The following is a 22,253-nucleotide window of genomic DNA, read 5'->3' as shown; positions in this document are numbered from 1 at the left end:
TACATGTGTGCATGTGTGTGAGTGTGTGTGTGCATGCATGTGTATGAATGTATGTGTGTGCATGTGTGCATGGTGTGCATACATATGTGTGCATACATGTGAGTGTGTGTGCATGTGTGTGTGCATGTGTGTATGCATGTACGTGTGTGCATGTGTGCATGTGTGCATGTGTGTGTATGCATGTATGTGTGTGTATGTGTGCATGAGCCCTCCAATGTTTGGACCGCCTTATGCAGTGGTTCCTGGGCCTAAATTGTCTTCAACAACTGCAGAGACAGGGATGGTCTCACAGTTCTTAAAATAGAAGTTGATGGGATAGCAGAACAAAAACAGCCACAGTGAGTATCAAAAGATGGTTTAGGAGATGTTTGGAACTAAATGCCACATGCGCTTCTGGGTTGGAAAAGAATGTCCTGTAAAGGCCCTTCTTGGGATGATTGTTGAAATCATCCCAATGGGCTGTATTGGGACAATAATATATGACTCCTAATCTCCTGAATTTGATCATGGCATGGAGGTTATTGAAGAGAATATTCTTGTTTTCAGAGATCCCTATGAAAGTATTTAAGGGTAAAGAGATGTCTAGCAGTCTACTCTCAAAGGGCTCAGTATAAACAACAACTATAACAATGGGCCAGGTGAGGTGGCTCGCGCTTGTAATCCCAGAACTTTGGGAGGCCAGGTGGGAGGATCACTTGAGCCCAGGAGTTTGAGACCAGCCTGGCCAATGTAGCGAGATGTAGCCCCATCTCTTAAAAAAAGATTAAAAACAACTATAACAACAACAATAATAACGTGTGCACACACAAACTGTAACATAGCAAATGTTGCACATGGGTACTGCATCTATGTGAGGGGATCATAGGAGTTTATTGAATCATTTTTCTAACTTTTTAAATGTTTCAAAGCTTCAGAATAAGATGTCAGGTCGGGGGGATAATTTTTTGAAAAAATCTGTCTGAAGAAGCCGGGAAAATTGGGGTCAAAGAGCAAAGACCAGTGAAAGTACGGGTTAGGGTGGGCACAGGGGTGACTGCTCAGAGTGTCCTGATCCTTCTGGGTCCAGTTAGGGAAGTTCCCCATTCATAGACTCCCCAACCTCTGTGAAGTTTGCTAAACTCATTTACATCTTCATTTACATGCCAGATTGGTACTCAGTTAGCCTTCAAATTTTGGTGCAAATGGGATATAGATTCCGCCTCCCATAACTTGAATATAAATTAATCTGTCTGTGAAGTGTGGAATTTGGTTGGTCCCTTTGGCCTCAATTAATACAGTTGTCTCCAGTGCGGTTCCCAGGAAAGCTGAGAGGGCTCAGTGGTCTAACCTGGGAAGGTTCTTCTTGGATGGCTTTTCTCTAATAAGCACTGAGCATGCGGGGGAGTTTGTGTTGATAGATTTACTTCTCCTTTTGGGGATGGGAGGGGGAAGGCCAGTGCACCTGTTTCACAGCTGGTGCCTTAATTGGTTCTCTTGTTTTGGCCCTATTTCTTGCTCTTGCCCCCGGCACCTGCCTGAATGGAGCTCAGAGCCTGTCCTGGCATCCACAGGCTTGACTGCCACCCCCTTCTCTGAGCAATGCTCCATTTCATGTCTCCACCTGCTCACCAGCTTTCTCTCTTGCAAAAATTGAGATCTCGCATCTGTGGGTACCTCCCTTTCTCTTTGTTCCATTTTGCACTTCACAATCATTGCCCTGATGGTGTGCAATGGGTTGAACTGTGTCCCCCTAAAAGATGCTGGGGTTCCAACCTACAGTATCGATGAAGGTGCATTACTTGGAAATAGTGTCTTTTCAAATGGGATCTAGTGAAGATTAGGTCATTATGGTGGGCCCTCATTCAGTATGACTGTTGTTCTTAGAAGAAGAGGAGATGATAAGACAGAAATGCACAGAGGGAAGATGATGTGAAGACACGTAGGGAGAAGGGCACATGACCACAGGGGCAGAGGCTGGAGCGATGCAGCCACAAGCCAAGGACTGCTGGCAATCACCAGAAGCTGCAGGAAGCCTGGAATAATTCTTCCCTAGGGCCTGCAGAGAGCATGGCTCTGCCAACACCCTGATTTTGAACTTGTAATAGCCAGAATGGTGAGAGAATAAATTTCTGTGGCTTTAAGCCATCTGTTTTGTGGAACTTTGTAACAGCAGTACAGGAAACTAATACAGAGTACTCGCAGATAAGACTTAGCCTGGGTGTCAGGAAGACCTTCCTGCAGCATGAAACACCCTGTATTTGGAAAACCCTCTTACCAGAACATTCCAAGATGGTGCAGGTAATTCATTATCCAGGTTGGGAGAAGTCAACCAAGTTTGAGCTTCTTTTTTCAGCCGTTGCCAGCATATTTTATCTCCACTCACATTATTAGTTGGGTCAGCTGGATCCAAGATTACCGGCCTGTGTATTCCATTAGATTAAAAAAAGTCAGTTGAGCTGCTTGTGGGAGGCAAAATCTGTTTTAGGGAAAGAGGCCTGGAGTGGGAATCTGGCAACTTGAATTTGGATTCCTGCGGCTCCTCCATGCTGCTGAGGGATTTTGTCTACAACATCAAGACCCTCTGGCCCTGGGTTTGCTGCTTTACAGAAACATTCTATTAATAAAATAACAAAGTGGTCTCCTCTTCCTGCCCCTGCCTCCCCTTTCTCTCTTAGCTCCTTCCTTCTATAAGAGGAAGTGTCTCTCCAGTGTTTGTTTAGGGGACAAAATGTGACTATGGTTTGGAATGTGAAAAGCACTGGCTGGACCTCCCCTCTTTCAGACAGACCCCTCTGCCTCCCCACCCATGGTGGCTGCCATTCTTCTGGTCCAGCACTGGCTTGATAGGGCAAGGCTGAGATCTCATTCCAAAGAAGTATGCCTGGCATGCGGATGATGAGGTACAGGGATAGGGCGTGAGAAGCTTGGCACCTCGCTGATTGGAGCTGGTGCAGCAGGATGTTCCTGATGGTCTCATCTTCAAAGTTGTAGTTGACCATCCAATAGATACACAGCTGCTCCTGGCGTTTGATCAGCTCCAGAACGGTTCTGACGCCTTCAGCAATGTCAAAGTTGTCTTTTCTGCACCCCTGTTCCCAGGCATACACCGTAAGCAGCTCCAGGGCGTACGGAGACAGCGAGGGTAAATCCTTGTTTTTTTTCTGGCACTGTGGGATAAGAAAAGGGTAGCAGCTCATTTGGGTATCCAGTTCTTACCATGTCAGGGATCTGAAATCAAGAAACAAGAGGTCTACAGGAAGTCATTCTCCTTTGCTAGAATGCCTACAGTTCAGTGGACTGACAATACCAAGTCTTGACAAAGATGTGGAACAACTGGGATGGAGCAGGGACTTCTCTTAGGCGCCTGCAGGCCACCCACTGCCTCCATCCCACAAGCATGAAAATAAAGGAAAATCTGGAGTTCTTTCGAGGGAAATTCCAGGCACCTTACTAGCCTTGAAAAGTCAATGAGCAACTTGATAAGCAAAAATATAGTAGTTCAGGGTCTACAGGAGCAATGAAAAAAAAAACCAATAAAATAAAAACAACAACAAAAGGTAATAGTCACTTAAAACAATAGCCAAGGAAGTTAGAGTCAAAAGATTTTTGTTCCCTATAGAAACTAAAGATAACATCTTAACGTATGTCCCTGAGTTGATTTTCAGAAACTCAGGCCCCCCACCAAGCAAATCCACTGGCAGGTAGACCTCAGATAAGGGGAAACTGAGGATTGAACCCTGACCTCGTTCTTTGTTCTACATTTCTTCCTGAGGGTCTTGGAGGAGGTCACACCTACGAGCCAGAGCCAACGTTCCTTTCTGCTGATCTGAAATTTTTAGATAAAGCTTCGCCCATTTCACCCATCACAAATCGGAAAGTCTTTGAATCCTGTGACCTGCACCACCCATCCTCCTCCTCCCTCCTGCTTGGAGATGTCCCAACTTTTTAGGTCAAACCAATGTACAGCCTCCATGTGTTGATTTATGGCTTTGCCTGTAACCTCTGTCCCCTCATCTTTAAAACCCTTACCTGTAAGCCATTGGGGAGTTTGGCTTTTAAACATGAGCTGCCCAATTCTTCCTGCTTGGCTCCCTGCAATAAATGCCTCACTCTCTCGCTGCAGTCCCAAAGTCTGTGTTTGGCTTTGCTGCGCTGGGTGGGCAGATCCCCAGTTGGGTTTGATAATATGCCTGAAACTCACATCTTGCTGATGGGAGTATAATTTGGTAAGATTTTGGAAATGATTTGGCAAGATTTGCTATGGTTAAACAAAAAAACAAACTATATATATATTTTATATATTTACACACATATATGTACACAACATTCATATATGTGTACACAACATTCTATGTTATAACATATATATGTATGCAACATTCATATATGTACACAACATTCTACTGCTACATATTTACCCAAGAGAAATGAATGCTTACATTCACAAAAAGACATGTAGGAAAATATCCATAGTAACCTAATTCATAATTGCCCCAATTTGAAAATGACCCAATCATCTATTTGAAAATTGCCCCAATTTGAAAATGACCCAAAACAGCAGAACAGATAAATGTGTGTTACATTAATACAATGGAATATGGCAAAACAATGAAAAAAAGTGCTACTATGGCTGGGTGCTGTGGCTCATGTCTGTAATCCCAGCACTTTGGGAGGCTGAGGTGGGCAGATAGCTTGAGCCCAGGAGTTCAAGACCAGCCTGGGCAACATGGCGAAACCTCGTCTCTACAAAAAATACAAAAATTAGCCAGGTGTGGTGGCACACTCCTGTAGTTCCAGCTACTTGGGAGGCTGAGATGGGAGGATTGCTTGAGCCCAGGAGACAGAGGTTGCAGTGAGCCAAGATCCCACCACTGCACTCCAGCCTGGTCAGCAGAGCAAGACCCTGCAACCATATGAATGAGTCTCTCAGACATCCTGTTGAGCCAAAGAAGGCAGACATGAAGTATGGACCATATAATCCCACTTACATTGTTTGTTTAAAATCAAGCAAAATTAATCTGCTGTGGTGATAGATGTTAGAATAGGGGTTTGTTTGGGAGGATTACTGGGGGGACAATGGGCTTGAGGCACCTTCTGGGGTGCACGAAATGTTCCCTATGTTGATTTGGGTGTTGCTGGTAAGACTGTAAAAAATGCGTTGAGCTGTATACCTAAGATTGTTGCACTTTACTGGATGTCAATTATCTTGATAAAAAGGAAATGAATGATAACCATATATAGACAGTTGGAAAATTACCTGTAGATGCCAGTGCTTTATCAAGAGGATCAAATCCTTTAGTTTTCTGGGACGGTTGTCAAAAAACTTCTGCTGGAGTTCAGTGAAGCAGACTGCAAACTCACCAGGACTGGCATTTGTCTTATCCAAGGATCTTTTGAGCTCTCGATAGATCCAGGGGCTGGGATTATCATTTAAGCCTGATGTGAAAGAGAAATTGGAACTTTGGTATTTATGTAATCTGGTTTCAGAGAGCCAGGGTTGCTCTACAATGAAGGTCAGTTATAGTTTGATAGCACACAACTCTTGCTTAATCGGTCAGAGGACTGGTACCTTTACATAAAACATAATAGGGAAGGGTGACTTGGCCCATTAGATAATAAAGTGTAGTCTAAACTGACTATAATGAAAACAGTGTGGTGTTAACCCAAGACAAGATCAGCAGAACCTAATGGAGGGACAAGAGATGGAATTATAAATGAGAAAGGGAATTATCCAAATTAGTAGGGAACAAATGTGTTCTTTAAAAAATTGTTGGCGTTGGCATAATTAGTATACATCTGGAAGAAGGGAAAGTTTATATTTTACATGCAATGTATTCTGTCATTGAGTCCATCCAGTGAGTATTTTACTTCAGAGTGTCAGGGTACAGGGACTTTGAGGAGGCAGGCAAGGTGGCAGCAGGGCCCTGGAGGTCTGGGGACAGAGGCTGGTTTAATCAATGGGTTTCCATTCTTGCTAGCTGAGTTCCACTGTTTATAAACACATTTATTTAGCCAGGCACGGTGGCTCATGCCTGTAATCCCAGCACTTTGGGAGGCTGAGGCAGGCGGATCACCTGAGGCCAGGAGTTTGAGACCAGCCTGGCCAACATGATGAAACCCCATCTCTACTAAAAATACAAAAATTAGCTGCGCGTGGTGGCAGGTGCCTGTAATCCCAGCTACTCAGGAGGCTAAGGCATGCGAACTCCTTGAACCCGAGAGGTGGATGTTGCACTGGGCCATAATTGCACCACTGCACTCCAGCCTGGGTAACAGAGTGAGACTTTGTCTCGAAATAAAAATAAAAATAAAATAAACACATTTATTGATTGATTACTGTTACTTAAACACCAGGGGTTCAGTCTAGGTCCTGCTGCTCACCACATAGAAAGCCAATGGCTGAAACAACAAGTGTTGCCAAGAAGAAGGCTTTAATCAGGTGCTGCAGCTGAGGAGATGGGAGATCAGTCTCAAATCCTTCTCCCTGACAGATTAAAGTTAGGGTTCTATATAGCAGGGAAGTAATGTAACTATGTGTGGGAAAACGGGAATTAGGGAGGGGTAAGGAGGTAATCATGAGGAATAAGGGATTTGACATCCCATTGTCTGGATGCAGTGACTGGTGAGTTTCAGTTCTTTGATACTTTTTGAGAGGTCTGAGGTTCCTTTTCTGAGGAAGGAACTTAGATAAAACAAATGTAAGTTTCAAGCTTTAAGATCAGAAGGGTCAATTTCTATGTTCATTAAAAAACAAAACAGCCCTCCCCCCCCCACAAAAAAACAACCAAACAAACAGAAACAAAAACAAACAAAAAGTGGTCTATGGGACTACTGGGTTTGTTTCATCATTATTCTTACTTTTAGAGACAGAGTCTTCTCTGTCGCTCAAGCTGGACTGCATGGCACAATCATAGCTCACTGTACCCTCAAATATATTTCAAGGCTCAAGTGATCCTCCTGCCTCAGCCTTCTGAGTACCTGGGACCACAGGCGTGTGCCAACATGTTTGGCTTTTTTTTTTGGAGACAGAATCTTACTATGTTGCCCAGGCTGGTCTTGAACTCCTGGACTCAAGTGATCCTCCCACCTTGGCCTTCCAAAGTGTTGGAATTACAGATGTGAGCCAGCACCCTGGCCCATAAACACATTTAGATAAGAAACCAGGAGAAAGCAGCTAGCTTGTTCCTTTCATACACCCAAGTGGATATTTAGTGACTCCCTAGGCATGGTTCTGGGCACTTGGCATGCAGGGAGGTTGACGGAAAGCGCATCCTATCTTCCCCTATAATGATAATAAATAGCTAACGTTTATGGTGTGTTTACTCTAAGCCTTTTATGTACAGTGAAACATACAAGCCTCACAAAACTCTTAGCTGGCAAGTGCAATTGCAATTACTAATTTACAGATGAGGATAATGGAAATACCAGCCAGTCAAGTAAATAGGTACTTCTTGCTTTGGGTCAAAGGCCCTAGGGGGAGAGTTGTAGTGGCACACAGCGGTGGAAAGAGATGCAGAATTGGAGAGAGCCAGCCTGGACCTAGTGTAAAAATAGGCCAGATTAGTTAAGCTAATATTTAGTTTAAAACAAAAACAAAAACAAAAAAAAGCAAGTTACCAATTCCCCTGTAGGTTGCTTTTCTCAGAAAGTGACCCTGTGTTTCCTTGCAGAAAAAGCTTATAATAATTTGGCATGTACAGCTCTACCACCATCTAGTGGCAGCTTCTGGGTAGCACATATGGGGAAGAGCTTATTTCTCATTCTCACACCATCCTTGCATGATGGGGTGAACCCAGTAGAGGGCGCTCTGGCCAGGTCTCCCAGCATGGCACTTGGAACAGGAAGAGAGGACTTTTCCTATGAGAATTATGATGCACCTGTCTCCCTCCTTGACTCCAGCCCTTGTTTGAAGCAGGCCCCCACCCCCAACCCTGAGCATCCTAATGGCCCTGGAATCTAGTTTCTAGTCTGACTGTACAGCTGGCAGGCATAAGTGAGTAGTAGGACCAGGATAAGAACTCAGAACTGCCAATCTCCCAAACTGGTACATGTTTCCCCAAGCCAGGCCACCTTTCTGTGGATGTGAGTTATCAGGATGTCTGTATGTCTCCTCCTTATCAGTGATGCCTGGGCTAATTGTTCTTCATGGTTCCTAGTAACCCAGAAATTCCTTAAAACTATAGGTGATGGAAGGTACTCTGGCTATGGGCTTAGAAGACCTAGGCTTTTCTGTTTCCCCACTTGTTTAATGATGGCTTAAGTTTCAGCTTGGGAATTTTCCCTTCCCCTCCCCTCCCCTTTTCTTTTCTTTCTTTCTTTTTTTTCTTTTGACAAGATCTTGCTCCGTTGCCCAGGCTGGAGTATAGTGGTATAATAATAGCTCACTGCAACCTTGAACTCCTGTGCTCAAGTGATCCTCCTGCCTCAGTCTCCCCAGTAGCTAGGAATACAGGTGCATGCCACCACATCTAATTTTTAATTCTTTTGTAGAGATGGGGTTTCACTATGTTGCCCAGGCTGGTCTTAAACTCCTGGCTTCAAGTAATCCTCTTGCCTCAGCCTCCCAAAGCGCTGGGATTATAGGCATGAACCACTGTGCCCAGCCTGGAATTGTTTAAGTTTGTGATTATATGTGCACCTGTACTTGAGACTATGCTTTGTGCTTGAGACTATCCATCTATCTACCTCATCCATAAATATATACATATATTTAATATCTATCTATCCATCCATCCATCTACATTCATTTTTCTACCCATTTACCTTCCATCCATTTATCCATCATGATCCATCCATCCATCCATCCATCCATCCATCCATCCATCCATCCAACAACTATTATTAATAATGAACATTGTACTAGAGACCACAGAAGAACAAGATACTCATGGTACCTGTCCTCATGGAGCTTATAGTCTAGGAGAGGAGAAAGCTAAATACATTATTTCCATATAAGTTGTGAAAGGAAAATAAATCTTGGGGCCCCAAAATCACTCGGTTAAAGGGAAAAGTCAAGCTGGGAACTTCTCAGGACAAACCTGCCTCCCATTCTATTCAAAGTCATCCCTCTGCTCACTGAGATAAATGCATATTTGATTGCCTCCTTTGGAAGAGGTTAATCAGAAACTCAGAGGAATGCAACCATTGGTCTCTTATCTACCTATGATCTGGAAGCCCTCTCCCCACTTTGAGTTGTTCCACTTTGCTTCGAGTTGTCCCACCTTTCCAGAGTGAACCATTGTTCATCTTACATATGTTGATTGATGTCTCGGGTTTCTCTAAAATGTACAAAACCAAATTGTGCTCTGAGTGCCTTGGGCACATGTCATCAGGACCTCACAAGGCTGTGTTACGGGTACGCATCCTCAACCTTGGCAAAATAAACTTTCTAAACTAACTGAGACCTGTCTCAGATATTTGGGGTTTGCAAAGTGATAAATCTCATGATTCAGAAAGCACAAATTGCTACTGGAGCATGTGGAAAGTGGATCTAACCCAGACGTAGAGAGCCAGAGGACTTACAGGATGAGTTGGAGTTATCCAAAAATAAAAGGCTGGGGGAAGTATGTTCCAGGCAAAGGAACAGTATGGGCCAAAGTCTCAAGTTGAGCTAGCATCATGTGGGTTTGAGGAGCTCAGGGAAGGCCAGAGTGGCTGGAGCATAGAGAGTTAGTTGGTGGTGAGTGGTATAGCTGGAGAGGTAAGTAAGTAGGGGCTGCCAGATCATCAAAGTCCTGTCCTGCTGAGGAGTTTGATCCTTATCCTTGTAAATCAAAAATAAAATTCTAAGCCTTCCCAGCCTACTGAATGAACCCCTTTCTTGGCCAAGGGGAACCCCCAAAGAAATCTGAAAAACTAGTTCAGGTCATGATGGGAAGGAGGAGCTCAGACACCTCATTATACCCTCCTCCCTTTGGAATTCAGGCACAATTGACAAACACTGACATTAAACTAGAGATCCCAAGACTGACAGAACAGACTCTTTGTAGCAGTATGACACCAAATTCCAACCTAACTCTGGCATCGCCTGACAGATAACAGGCCCTAAAGGAAATCAAAAGTATTTTACCCCAAAATATATTTCCTTGACATATTTTGGAATGGCCCTGCAAAGCTGTGTCCTGTGGAAAAATTCACATTCTGTGGAGAATCCCCTTCCCCTTCCAGATCTTTCCTGATTCAGGAGAGATTTTAACTAATCGTCTGACATCTTTAAGATCTGATAAGGGACATTTACCACCTATTCTCCTTGAAGCCTGCTACCTGGAGGCTTCATCTACATAATAAGAACCTTGTCTTCCACAACTCCCCTTTTCTTAAGCTGAACTCCTTCAACCAACTGCTAATCAGGAAATCTTTATAACCACCTATGACCTGGAAGACCCTGCTTTGAGACATTTTGCATTTCCAGGCTGAACCAGTGCATACCTTATGTGTACTGATTTACGTTTCTGCCTGTAAATTCTGTCCCCCTAAAATGTACACAAATCAAGCTGTAACCTAATCACCTGGGGCACATGTTCTCAGGAACTCCTGAGATTGTGTCACAGGTCATGGTCCTCATATTTGGCTCAGAAAAAAACTCTTAAAATATTTTACAGAGTTTGGCCTTTTTGGTCAACTTCCTAAATGCAGTGAAAAGCCGTTAGAGGCAGAGTGTGTGACACAATATTTGTGCATGGAAAGAGAGCACCAGCTGCAGGGTGGAGTGAGACAGGAGGCAGGGAGACAATTAGGAAGCCATTGCTCCATCCCTGGTGCTGACGTTGACTAGGGAAGTAGCAGTGGAAAGGGAGAGAAATGATGCAGATTTAGGAGCAAGTTAGGCAGAACTGGCAGGACTTAGTGATGGGCTGTGAGTGAGGAGGTGGGGGAGTTGGAGATACAATCCTGGCTTAGGTGTATAAACCAAAAACAAAATTCTAAGCACCCCCAGTCATCTGAATGGACCCCTCCTCTCAGCAAAGGCATTCCAAAGTTGACCTGAAAAACCAGTTCAGGCCATGATGGGAAGGAGGAGCTGGACATGCCTCATGATACCTCCCTCTCTTTTGGATTTAGTGATAGAACAGGCTCTTGTCTGATAAGAAACATTTACAATCTATTCTCTCTGAAGTCTGCTACCTGGAGGCTTCAGCCACATGATAAAACTTTGGTCTCCACAACCCTTTATCATCATAACCCAGACATTCCTTTCTATTGATGATAACTCTTTCCATCAATTGCCAATCAGAAAATCTTTAAATCTACCAATGACCTGGAAGCCCCCACTTTGAGTTGTCCTGCCTTTCCAAACCAAACCAATGTACATCTTACATGCATTGACTGATGTCTCATGTCTCCCTAAAATGTATTGTATTAGTCTGTTCTCATGCTGTTAATAAAGACATACCCGAGACTGAGTAGTTTATAAAGGAAAGAGATTTGATTGACTCACAGTTCTGCATGGCTGAGGAGGCCTCACAGTCATGTTGGAAGAACAAGGGACATGTTACATGGTGGGAGGCCAGAGAGAGCTTGTGCAGGGGAACTCCCCTTTATGATACCATCAGATCTCGTGAGATTTATTCATTATCATGAGAACAGCATGGGAAATACCTGCCTCCACGATTCAATTACCTCCCGCTGGGTCCCTCCCATGACATGTGGAAATTGTGGGAGCTACAATTCAAGATGAGATTTGGTGGGAACACAGCCGAACCATACCACATATACAACCAAGCTGTACCCTGACCACCTTGGGTACATGTCATCAGAACTTCCTGAGGCTGTGTCGTGGGCACATCCTTAACCTTGGCAGATATACTTTCTAAATAGATTGAGACCTGTCTCAGATACTTTTGGTTTACAGTTGATAGTGTTGCTGGAAAAGAGGGTCCTGATTCAGATCCCAAGAGAGGGTTCTTGGATCTCATGCAGGAAAGAATTCAAGGCAAGCACAGAGGATGGTGAAAGAAGCAAATTTATTAGAAACGACTTTGTTACAGGGTAGGGCGTCCTCAGAAAGGAGAAGGAGGAATGCGCCATTCTTTGTTAGTGTCTTTGTTGATAAGAAATTCTAAGGAGCTGTAATTAAAATTGGAATGTGTAGTTGTGCTCACTAAAGGTAGGGGGTATTGGTGCTGTTAAATCAAGTTTAGCCTAAAGCTGCCTCCTTACATATTTTAAGTTTGGCCTAAAATTTCTCTGTACATGGTGAACAATAACCTAAAAGGATGTGTAAACAGATTGCAACCTACTCTTGTGCCAATCACTGAGTTTCGGCCAATCAAAGGTGGCCAACTCTTCAAATCTCGTTCAAATAAGGCCAATGCTGAGCTATAACCAGTCTGGCTGTTTCTGTATCTCACTTTCATTTTCAGTACATCACTTTCTTTTTCCTGTCCATAAATCTTCTTCCACAACATGGCTGTGTTCAAGACTCTCTGAACCTACTCTGGCTCGGGAGGCTTCTAGATTCGTGAATTGTCTGCTCAGTTAAACTCCATTAAATTCAATTTGGCCAAGAATTTTCTTCTTAACTGTGGTATTGATGACCATTAATCCTTCAACCTAAGCCTGCTCATTAGTGCTGCCTTTAAGTAGGCTGAACTTTTAGGACATCTGGACATTTTGTAGGCTTAGTTGGAGATGTTTCGTATGGCCTTAAATATTCTGCAATTATAATTGGTGGTCAGCTTAGACTGTGGCTATTTTCAGACCCAAGTATTAAGCCTGTAGGTTCCTTGTGAGTGCCTAGCTACTTGCTTTAAGATGGAGTCACTCTAGCCATCTTTTGTTAAACCAGAAGCCTGGTAAGCAGAGGTTACTTTAACAATAAGCAAGAGTGTGGGAATGTTTGCTGAGACAGGAGACACAAGAGGTGGGCAGGTCTTGGGGATTTAGGAGTTGGGTTCAAGGCACCCCCTCAAGCTTTGATAGTTATCTATGGAAGGTTGTTGCCTTGATTCTGACCTGGTAGGAAGGCAGACTTCAAATGCTTGCCCCAGCTGGACTTTTCCCAGATGTCTGCCTCATCCTGTCACTCTAACCAACACTGACTCTGGTCAAAACCTGCAAGCGTGATCTGAGGACCAGCAGCTCATCATGGAGCTGGCTAGAAATATGAAATCCTGGGCCCTGACTCTGACCTCCTGAGTCAGGATCTGCATTTTAACAAGGTTCCAGGTGATTTATGTATACAGTATGGCTTAAAAGGCTCTGCCTTAGATTCTAGAATCCAGAACATTTTCTCCAAAGACAATCAGGGTATGGGGGAGAAGTTAGTTCCAGAGAAGACAGCGAGTCCAGGGTAGAAGGGATTCTTCTCTCCTGAGGGTCTATGGTCTCCCATTTTTTAAAGCAGCAGTGGTATCTATCCCACCCATGGCCTAGAGGTTGCACAGGGCTGTCTGGCACCCCCTTCTTTGGCTTTTCTCACCCGACACCCAGCAATGCTTACTCAGAGCGTTGAAGGCAGCCAGCACCTTGAAAGAGATTCTCTGATTTCTTGTGAACACCTGGACAGTGAACCCATCATGGGACTTCTGGATCTCGAAATTGTTGTTCATCAACTTCGTGAACAGATAGAACTTCAGCTTATCCCCAGTTTTATCGAGGATGTCATGTTGGCTTCTCTTCTGATCCTGGAATTGTTTTAAGTCACTGAAGAAGAGGACGAGGGTGCCATCGGAGTTGCCTCTTAAGACTGTTTTCCGTCCATAGGAGCCACCCTGCCAGTGACAAAGAAGCAGATATGAGACTCTAGATTCTGGGGTTACAGGGATCTCTAGCAGGCAGTGGTATTTCTCAACTTAAGTAAAAGCCAAAAATGGTCTTAACATTGAGTGGCAGGCATCCATTTGCCCCACAAAGACCTGATTGGGATGCTCATAGTAACACTTTTCATACTAGCCCCAACCTGGAGGTGACTCAAATGGCCACTGACAATAGAAGCGGATTGAACTGCCCCACCTGCCACCACCAGCACCTGTGCTTACAGTCCCAGGGCCTGAGGATAGGATCGCCCCACCTGCCATTGTTGCTGGTGCCTGTGCGCATCTGAGGGTATGGGGGTCAAACTGTTCCACCTGCTGCCAGCACCTGCACACACCATTAGGGAGCCTGAGGACAGGCTCGCCCCACCTGCTGCCATCATCCACATGTGCTGCCCAGGGGCCAGGAGATTAACCCATCCTGTTTACCACCAGCAGCACAGGCACACACCATCCAGAGGCCTAAGGATGGGCCCACTCTGCCTGCCACTAGTGACCATATGTGTCTCCCGAGGGCCTGGGGACCAGCCTACCCAGCTTGCTGTCACTGATGCCTGTGTACACCACTTGAGGGCCTGAGGGTTGGCCTGCTGCTGCCGCTTCCACACAAGCCACCTGGGGGCCCAAGGACCTGCCTGTTCAGTCCACTGCTGCTACCACTGGCACCCGAACATGTCATCTTGAAGTCTGAAACCCTGCCCACCTGGACACACCAGCATTGGCACCCACATACACTGCCTGGGGGCCTGAGGACCAGCATGCCTGGCATACTGCTGTCACCACTGGTGCTTGAAGACCAGCCTGCCTGATGTCCCTGTTCCCAGCACAGCCTTTCCACAGACTCCATTAACAAGTACACTGTCAGCCACTGAGGAGCTCACAGACAACATTGATGCTAATGAAATCATATGGAGGCTCCACTAACTGTGCCCACACAGAATCAAAGCCAAAGCGCTCCACCCAACCAACACTATAGACACATCTACAGGAAAACATCTTTTTATTTTATTTTTATTTAAGTTTTTAGAGACAGGGTCTTGCTCTGTCACCTAGGCTGGAGCATAGTGACACAATCATATCTCACTGGAACCTCAAACTCCTGCCAGAAGCAATCTTCCCACCTCAGCCTCCTGAGTCACTGGGATTATAGGCATGAGCCATCATGCCCAGCAAAGGAAAACGTCTTTCCCTATGAAAGTCAATAAATAAAATTAGAGAAGTGACTGTTACATTAGCTGTGCTGATATCAATGTAAGGACACAGAAACATGAAAAAGCAAGGGAAACATGGCACCTCCAAAGGAACACAATAATTCTTTAGTACAGATCCCAAAGAAAATGATATCTATGCAATGGCTAAGAAAAATTCAAAACAATGATATTAAAGAAATTCAGTAAGATACAAGAAAACACAGATAAACAATACAAATAAATCAGGAAAATAATTTATGCTCTGAATGAGAAACTCAACAAAGAGATGGATATTGCTAAAAAGAACCAAACAGAATTCCTGAAACTGAAGAAATCAATGAAAAAAATAAAAATACGACTCACTGCTTTAACAATAGACTAGGTCAAGGAGAAGAAAGAATTTCTAAACTGGAAGACAGTCCTTTTGAAATAATCCAGCCAGACAAAAGGAGAGAAAAATAAATAAAAATGAGTGAAGAAAGCCTATGTGTCATATTGGTAATCATAAAGCAACCAAATATTTAAATTTGGAAAGATCTAGGAGACGAGATGGGCAAAGGCATAGAAAATCTATTTAATGAAGTAATAGCTGAAAACTTCCCACGTCTTACAAGAGATTTAGACACCCAGATACAGGAAGCTCAAAGATTCTCAAATAGATTCAACCCCAAAATGTCTTCTCCAGGCATATTATAGTCAAACTGTCAAAAGTCAAAGACAAAGATATAATTCTGAAAATAGCAAGAGAAAAGTATAAAGTCACATATAAGGGAATCCTCCTCAGACTAATAACAGATTTCTGAGCAGAAAACTTACAGGTCAGAAGAGAATAGGATGATATGCTCAAAGTGCTAAAAAAAAAACCCTTTCAGCAAGAATACTATACCCAGCAAAACTATCCTTCAAAAATGAAGGAGAAATAAAGTCTTTCCTGGGCAAGCAAAAACAGATGGAATTCATCACCACTAGACTAGTTCTACAGAAAATGATTAAGAGAGTATTACATCTGGAAGCAAAGGGATGATGTCTACCATCATGAAAACACACAAAAGTATAAAACTCACTGGTAGAGCAGATACACAAACGACAAAAAGAAAGGAGTCAAATGTTATCATTACAAAACCCCCAACAATTGGAAAGGTAGGCAATAAAGAGAAAGAAAAGAACAAAGAAGGTACAAAACAATCAAAACAAATAACAAAATGACAGGAGTAAGTTGTTACCTATCAATAACAACCCTGAATTTAACAACAGTTTAAATTCTCCAGTTAAAAGATACAGACTAGCTGAATGGATAAAAAATAAGGTCCGACTATATGCTGCCTCCAATAAACTCACTGCATCTGTGAAGATACATATAGACTGAATGTGAAGGAATGGAAAAAATATTCCACACAAATGGAACCCAAAAGTGTGCAGGTGTAGCTATACTTACATCAGACAAAGTAGACTTTAAGTCAAAAACATAAAAAGAGACAAAAAAGGTCATTTTATAATTAATGATCAAGAGATCAATTCAGCCAGAGGATATAAGTATGTGTATATATGTATATAGACATATATATGTATATGTATATTTATACACATATGTATGAACACCCAACAGTGGAGCACTGAGATATGTAAAGCAAATATTAGAGCTAAACAGAGACAGAGAGACTGCCAATACAAAAATAGCTGGGAACTTCATTTCACTTTTGGTATTGGACAGATCACGTAGACAGAAAATCAACAAAGAAATACTGGACTTAGTCTGCATTATAGTCCAAAAGGACCTAATGAATATTTGCAGATTATTTAATCAGCTACAAAATACACATTCTTATCAGCACAGGGAATGTTCTCCAGGATAGACCCTATGGTAGGTCATAAAACAAGGCTCAACAAATTATTAAAAATTGAAATACTGTCAAGTATCTTAATGATACTTACCACAATGGATACAGATCACAATGGAACAAGAGGAACTTTGGAAATTGTACAAATACATGAAAATTAAACAACATGCTTCTGGACAACCATTGGGCTGATGAAGAAATTTAAAAGGAAATCAAAAAATTTCTGGAAACAAATGAAAATGGAAACACAACATACCAAAACCTAAGGGATACAGCAAAGTTTGAAGCAATACATGCTTACATCAAAAAAAGTAGAACAATCTCAAATAAACAACCTAACGGTTCATCTCAAGGAATTAGAAAAGCAAGAAAGGCCAGGCATAGTGGCTCACACCTGAAATTCCAGCACTTTGGGAGGCTGAGGTGGGTGGATCACCTGAGGTCAGGAGTTTGAGACCAGGCTGACCAACATGGTGAAATCCTGTCTCTAGTAAAAATACAAAATTAGCCGGGCGTGGTGGTGCATGCCTGTGATCCCAACTACTCTGGAGGCTGAGGCAGGAGAATCACTTGAACCTAGGGGGCAGAGGTTGCAGTGAGCTGAGGCCACGTCATTGCACTCCAGCCTGGGCAACAAAAGCAAAAATCCATCTCAAAAACAAACAAACAAAAAAGCAAGAATAAACCAAACCTAAAATTAGTAGAAGGAAAGAAATAATAAAAATCAGAACAGAACTAAACGTAATAGAGGCTAAAAATTAACAAAATAAAAAGTTGGTTTCTTAAAAAGATAAAATCGATGAACTGCTGTTTAGACTAAATAGACTAAAAAAAGAGAGAAGACCCAAGTAAATAAAATCAGGGATAAAAAAGGAGACATTACAATTGATACCACAGAAATACAAGGGATCATTAGAGACTATCATGAACAACTATATGTGAACAAATTGGAAAGCCCAGAGGAAATGGATAAATTCCTGAACACATACAACCTACTAAGATTGATCCAGGAAGAAACAGAAAACCTGAACAGACCAATAATGAGTGAGGAGATTGAATCAGTAATAAAAAATTCCTCAACAAAGAATAGCCCAGGACCAGATGGCTTTACTGCTGAATTCTACCAAACTTATAAGGAAGAATCAACACCAATTCTTCTCAAACTATTCCAAAAAAATTGAAAAGGAGGGAATTACTCCTAACCCCTTCTATGAAGTCAGCATTACCCTGATACCAAAACCAGACCAAAGACACAACAAAAAAGAAAACTACAGGCCAATATCCCTGATGAACATGGATACAAAAACCTTCAACAAAATACTAGCAAACCAAATCCAATAATACATCAAAAAGATAACACATGATCAAGTGGGATTTATCCCAGGGATGCAAGGATGGTTCAACATGAGCAAGTCAACAAATGTTGAATATTTGCACATCACATCAACATAATGAAGGACAAATCATATGATTATCCTGGTAGATGTAGAAGAACATTTGGTAAAATTCAACATCCCTTTATGCTAAAAACCCTCAACAAATTAGTCATGTAAGGAACATACCTCAACATAATAAAGTCCATATATGACAAACCCACAGTTAACATCATACTGAATTGGGAAAGGCTTTCAGCCTGTATCCTGGAAGTCCTAGCCAAAGCAATCACACAAGACAAAGAAATAAAAGGCATCCAAATAGGAAAAGAAAAAGTCAAATTGCCCCTCTTTGCAGACCACATGATATTCTATACAGAGAAACCTAAAGACTCCACCAGGAAAACCTCTTAGAGCTGATAAATTTGGTAAAGTTGCAGGATACAAAATCAAAATACCAAAATCAACATACCATACCAACGTACCAAAATACCAACATATTCTACACATCAGTAATGAACTAGCTGAAAAAGAAATCAAGACAGCAATCTTACAGTATTTAACAAAAATACCTAGGAATACATTTAACTAAGGAAGTGAAAGATCTCTACAATGAAAACTACAAAACACTGATAAAAGAAACTGAAGATGACACAAGCAAATGGAAAGACATCCCATGCTCATGGATTGGAAGAATTAATATTGTTAAAATAACCATACTACCCAAAGCAATCTACAGAATCAATGCAATCCTTATAAATACCAGTGACATTTTTTCACAGAAATAGCAAAAATAATCCTAAAATTTGTATGGAAACACAAAAGTTCTCAAATAGCCAAAAAAAAAAATACTGAGGAAAAAGAACAAAGCTAGAGGCATCACACTACGTGACTTCAAAATATACTACAAAGCTATAGTAACCAAAGCAGCATGGGATTGGTATAAAAACAGACATATAGACCAAAGAAACAGAATAGAGAACCCAGAAACAAATCCACAAATCTACAGCCAACTGATTGAGAAAGCACCATGAACACACATTAGGGAAAGGATACTCTCTTCAATAAATGGTGTTGGGAAAACTGGATATCCATATGCAGAAGAATGAAACTAGGCCCCCATCTCTCATCTTATAAAAAATTAACTAAACATGGATTAAAGAGTTAAATGTAAGGCCTGAAACGATAAAATTAATAGAATAAAGCAGAAGAGTAACGCTTCATGATATTAGTCTATGCAAGTATTTTGTGGCTAAGACTTCAAAAGCACAGGCAACAAAAACAAAAAATAGACAATTGGGACTATATTAAACGAAAAAGCTTCTGCACGTCAAAGGGAACAATCAAGAGTGAAAAGACAAGCTGTAGAATGGGAGAAAATATTTGGAAACTATTTTTCCAACAAGGGTTTAATATCCAGAATATACAAGGAACTTGAACAACTCAACAGCAAAGAAAACAACCCATCCCATTAAAAAGCAGGCAAAGGACCTAAATAGACATTTCTCAAAAGAAGACATACAAAATGGCCAATGGGTATATGAAAAAATGCTTGACATCACTAATCACTAGGGAAATGCAAATCAAAACCACGATGAGATACCATCTCACCCCAGTTAGAATAGCTATTATCAAAAAGACAAAAAATAACAAATGCTAGCAAAGATTTGGAGTAAAGGGAATCTTACACACTGTTGGTGGGAATGTAAGTTAGTACAGTCATTATGGAAAACAGTATGGAGGTTTCTAAAAAAAAATGAAAATGGCACTACCATTCGATCCAGCACTCCCACTACTAGGTATTTACCCAAAAAAGGGATAACTGTACCCTCATGTTTATCGCAGCACTATTCACAAAAGCCAAGATATGGAATCAACCAACGTGTCCATCAGCAGCTGAATGGATAAAGACAGTGTAATATATGTACACAATAGAATACTATTCAGACACAAAAAGAATGGAATTCTGTCATTTGCAGCAATGTGGATGGAACTAGAGGTCGTTATATTAAATGAAATAAGTCAGGCATAGAAAGACAATTATTGCATGTGTTTATGTGGAAGTTAAGAAAAGTTGATCTCATGGAGGTAGAGAGTAGGATCATAGTTACCAGAGGCTGGGAAGTAGAGGAGGAAATGAAGAGAAGTTGGTTAATGCATACAAACATACAGTTAGATAGAAGGGATAAATTCTAGTGTTTGATAGCACAATGGGGTGACTATAGTTAACAATAATTTATTCTATATTTCAAAATAGTTAGAAGAGAATATCTGAACTGTTCTCAACACAAATAAATGATAAATGTTTGAGGTGATGGATATCCTAACTACCCTGATCATTTCACATTGTATCCATGTGTCCAAATATCACATGTACCCCATATAAATATGCACAATGATGTAAAAATAAAAAAACAGTAGAATGGACAAATGTGGTATATTCACATAATGGAATTGACACAACAATGAAAAGATAAACAACTGCACCCCGCAACATAAATTTCATAAACATCATAGGTCAGAGAAACCACGCACTAAAGCACCCAGAGCCCATGACGCCATTTATACAGGGGTCACCCATGCATCCTGGGTTACATTCCCAGTTTTTGCACCAAAAGTCCTACATCCCAGGAAACACCCCAATCCCGGACGAACTGGGATAGTTGGTGACCCTATAATTGTAAAACGTTTAAAAACAGGCAAAACGTGTCTATGCTGTTAGAAGTCAGGAGATTGCCTACCTGGGTTTGGAGGTGCTGACTGGATTGGGGGCCCAGGGCTCTGGGGGGCTGAGAATGTTTTGTTTCTGGATCTGGGTGGGGGTTACACAGTTACATTGTTTGTGGCTACCTATCAAGCTGGACACTTTGATCTGGGCACTTTTTCTGTTTTACTTCCATGAGGAAAAAAAAATTGAGAGGCAGGATAGTGTAGTGGTTAAACATGCATGCGCTCAAGCCAATTACCCAGGCTTAAAATCCCAGTTCTGACAACAGCTATTAACCAAACTCGCCTTAGCTTCCTGACCTGGGCCAGGGCTGGGGACACCACGTGTCTAGATTTCTTTATTGCAGCACTAGCGGATGTGTGCAGGGAGGGGGTAGAGACCAAAAAGTGTGGCAGCAGCAGAGAAGGCACGTCAGCAGCGCAGGAGGGTAAGAGGGTAGTATTGGGCCATCAGGACCCCCACGCCCCCAATTCTAGGGTCCTGGCATCTCCCCAATCCCCCTTCCTCCCCAGAGGTCCAGAATTTTCAGCCTCAGTCCTGAGATTTGTGTCCACAAAACCAAATATTTCTAACTGATAAAAGCCACGCCTTCTTGCTGCGGAGAAACCACAAGGCAACCTGGGTAGTTTGAACACAGTGCTCTAGCCTCCCTAAGTTTACTCCTCTGTACTGTGGAGAGGATAGAAGAAAATCGCAGTGAGTAATCACAGTGAATTCACTGAGCACTATGTGCCAGTCTTTTGCTAAGAACATGATGTGCTCAAGCCTTACGATACTCTGAAGTGGGTATTATGCCTCTCCCCATTTTACAGATTCAGAGACTGAGGCACAGAGAGGTTAAGTAGCCTGCCCAGTGTCACACAGCTCTGGAGCAAGCGCCTGCTCCAGAGCGTGAGACTCCTACACCACATCCCACCCAAGTGTGGGCCTCCCACATAATAGGCGCCCAGCACCCAGTAGCTCCGCCTTGCTGCCGCCATGGAATCTCCTGCCTCCCAGAGCCTCAACCTCAGCCCCGGACTCACTATGGCCACTCCCTGCACCAGGGGGAACTGTTCGGGTTCCTGCAGAACGTCACAGATGGTGTTCACCGTCTCGTCGATCAGTGTCTGACACTCTTTGTAGGGCTTCAGGTATTCCTGGATAAACCAACCCAGCTTCTGAGCAGGCACCGAGGACAGCTGGGACTCCCCATTTCCCATTGCTCTCAGCTGGCTGCCGGCAAGACAGTGAATGGTTGGATGGGAGGCAGAGGAGTTCTTGCTGCTGCCCAGAGCCAGGAAACTGAAACTGAAGTCTAGAGGCCTCTCTCCACCCACTGCAGCGAGCTTACCAACTCTTGTATCCGGGACAGGGAAACAAAACTAACTTAAGCTCAGAGGCTCTGCCCT

At 42.6% G+C, this 22,253-nt stretch overlaps 1 protein-coding gene across 1 annotated transcript in view; it reads right to left on the bottom strand.

Moving 5' to 3' along the window:
• Positions 1-22,253, bottom strand: part of OAS2 (2'-5'-oligoadenylate synthetase 2) — a 33,193-nt gene extending 10,940 nt beyond the window's left edge. The window contains exons 1-5 of the mRNA XM_054443042.2: positions 21,888-22,253; positions 13,421-13,691; positions 5,237-5,415; positions 2,911-3,146; positions 2,255-2,399 (exon numbers count right to left, since the gene is read on the bottom strand). Coding sequence (XP_054299017.1) covers positions 2,255-2,399; positions 2,911-3,146; positions 5,237-5,415; positions 13,421-13,691; positions 21,888-22,064 — 1,008 coding nt within the window. The 5' untranslated portion in view covers positions 22,065-22,253. The remainder of the gene's footprint in view (positions 1-2,254; positions 2,400-2,910; positions 3,147-5,236; positions 5,416-13,420; positions 13,692-21,887) is intronic.

The sequence above is a fragment of the Pongo pygmaeus genome, chromosome 10, assembly GCF_028885625.2.
Source record: "Pongo pygmaeus isolate AG05252 chromosome 10, NHGRI_mPonPyg2-v2.0_pri, whole genome shotgun sequence".
NCBI classification, from domain to species: domain Eukaryota; kingdom Metazoa; phylum Chordata; class Mammalia; order Primates; family Hominidae; genus Pongo; species Pongo pygmaeus.
This window is presented reverse-complemented; position numbering and strand designations above follow the sequence as displayed.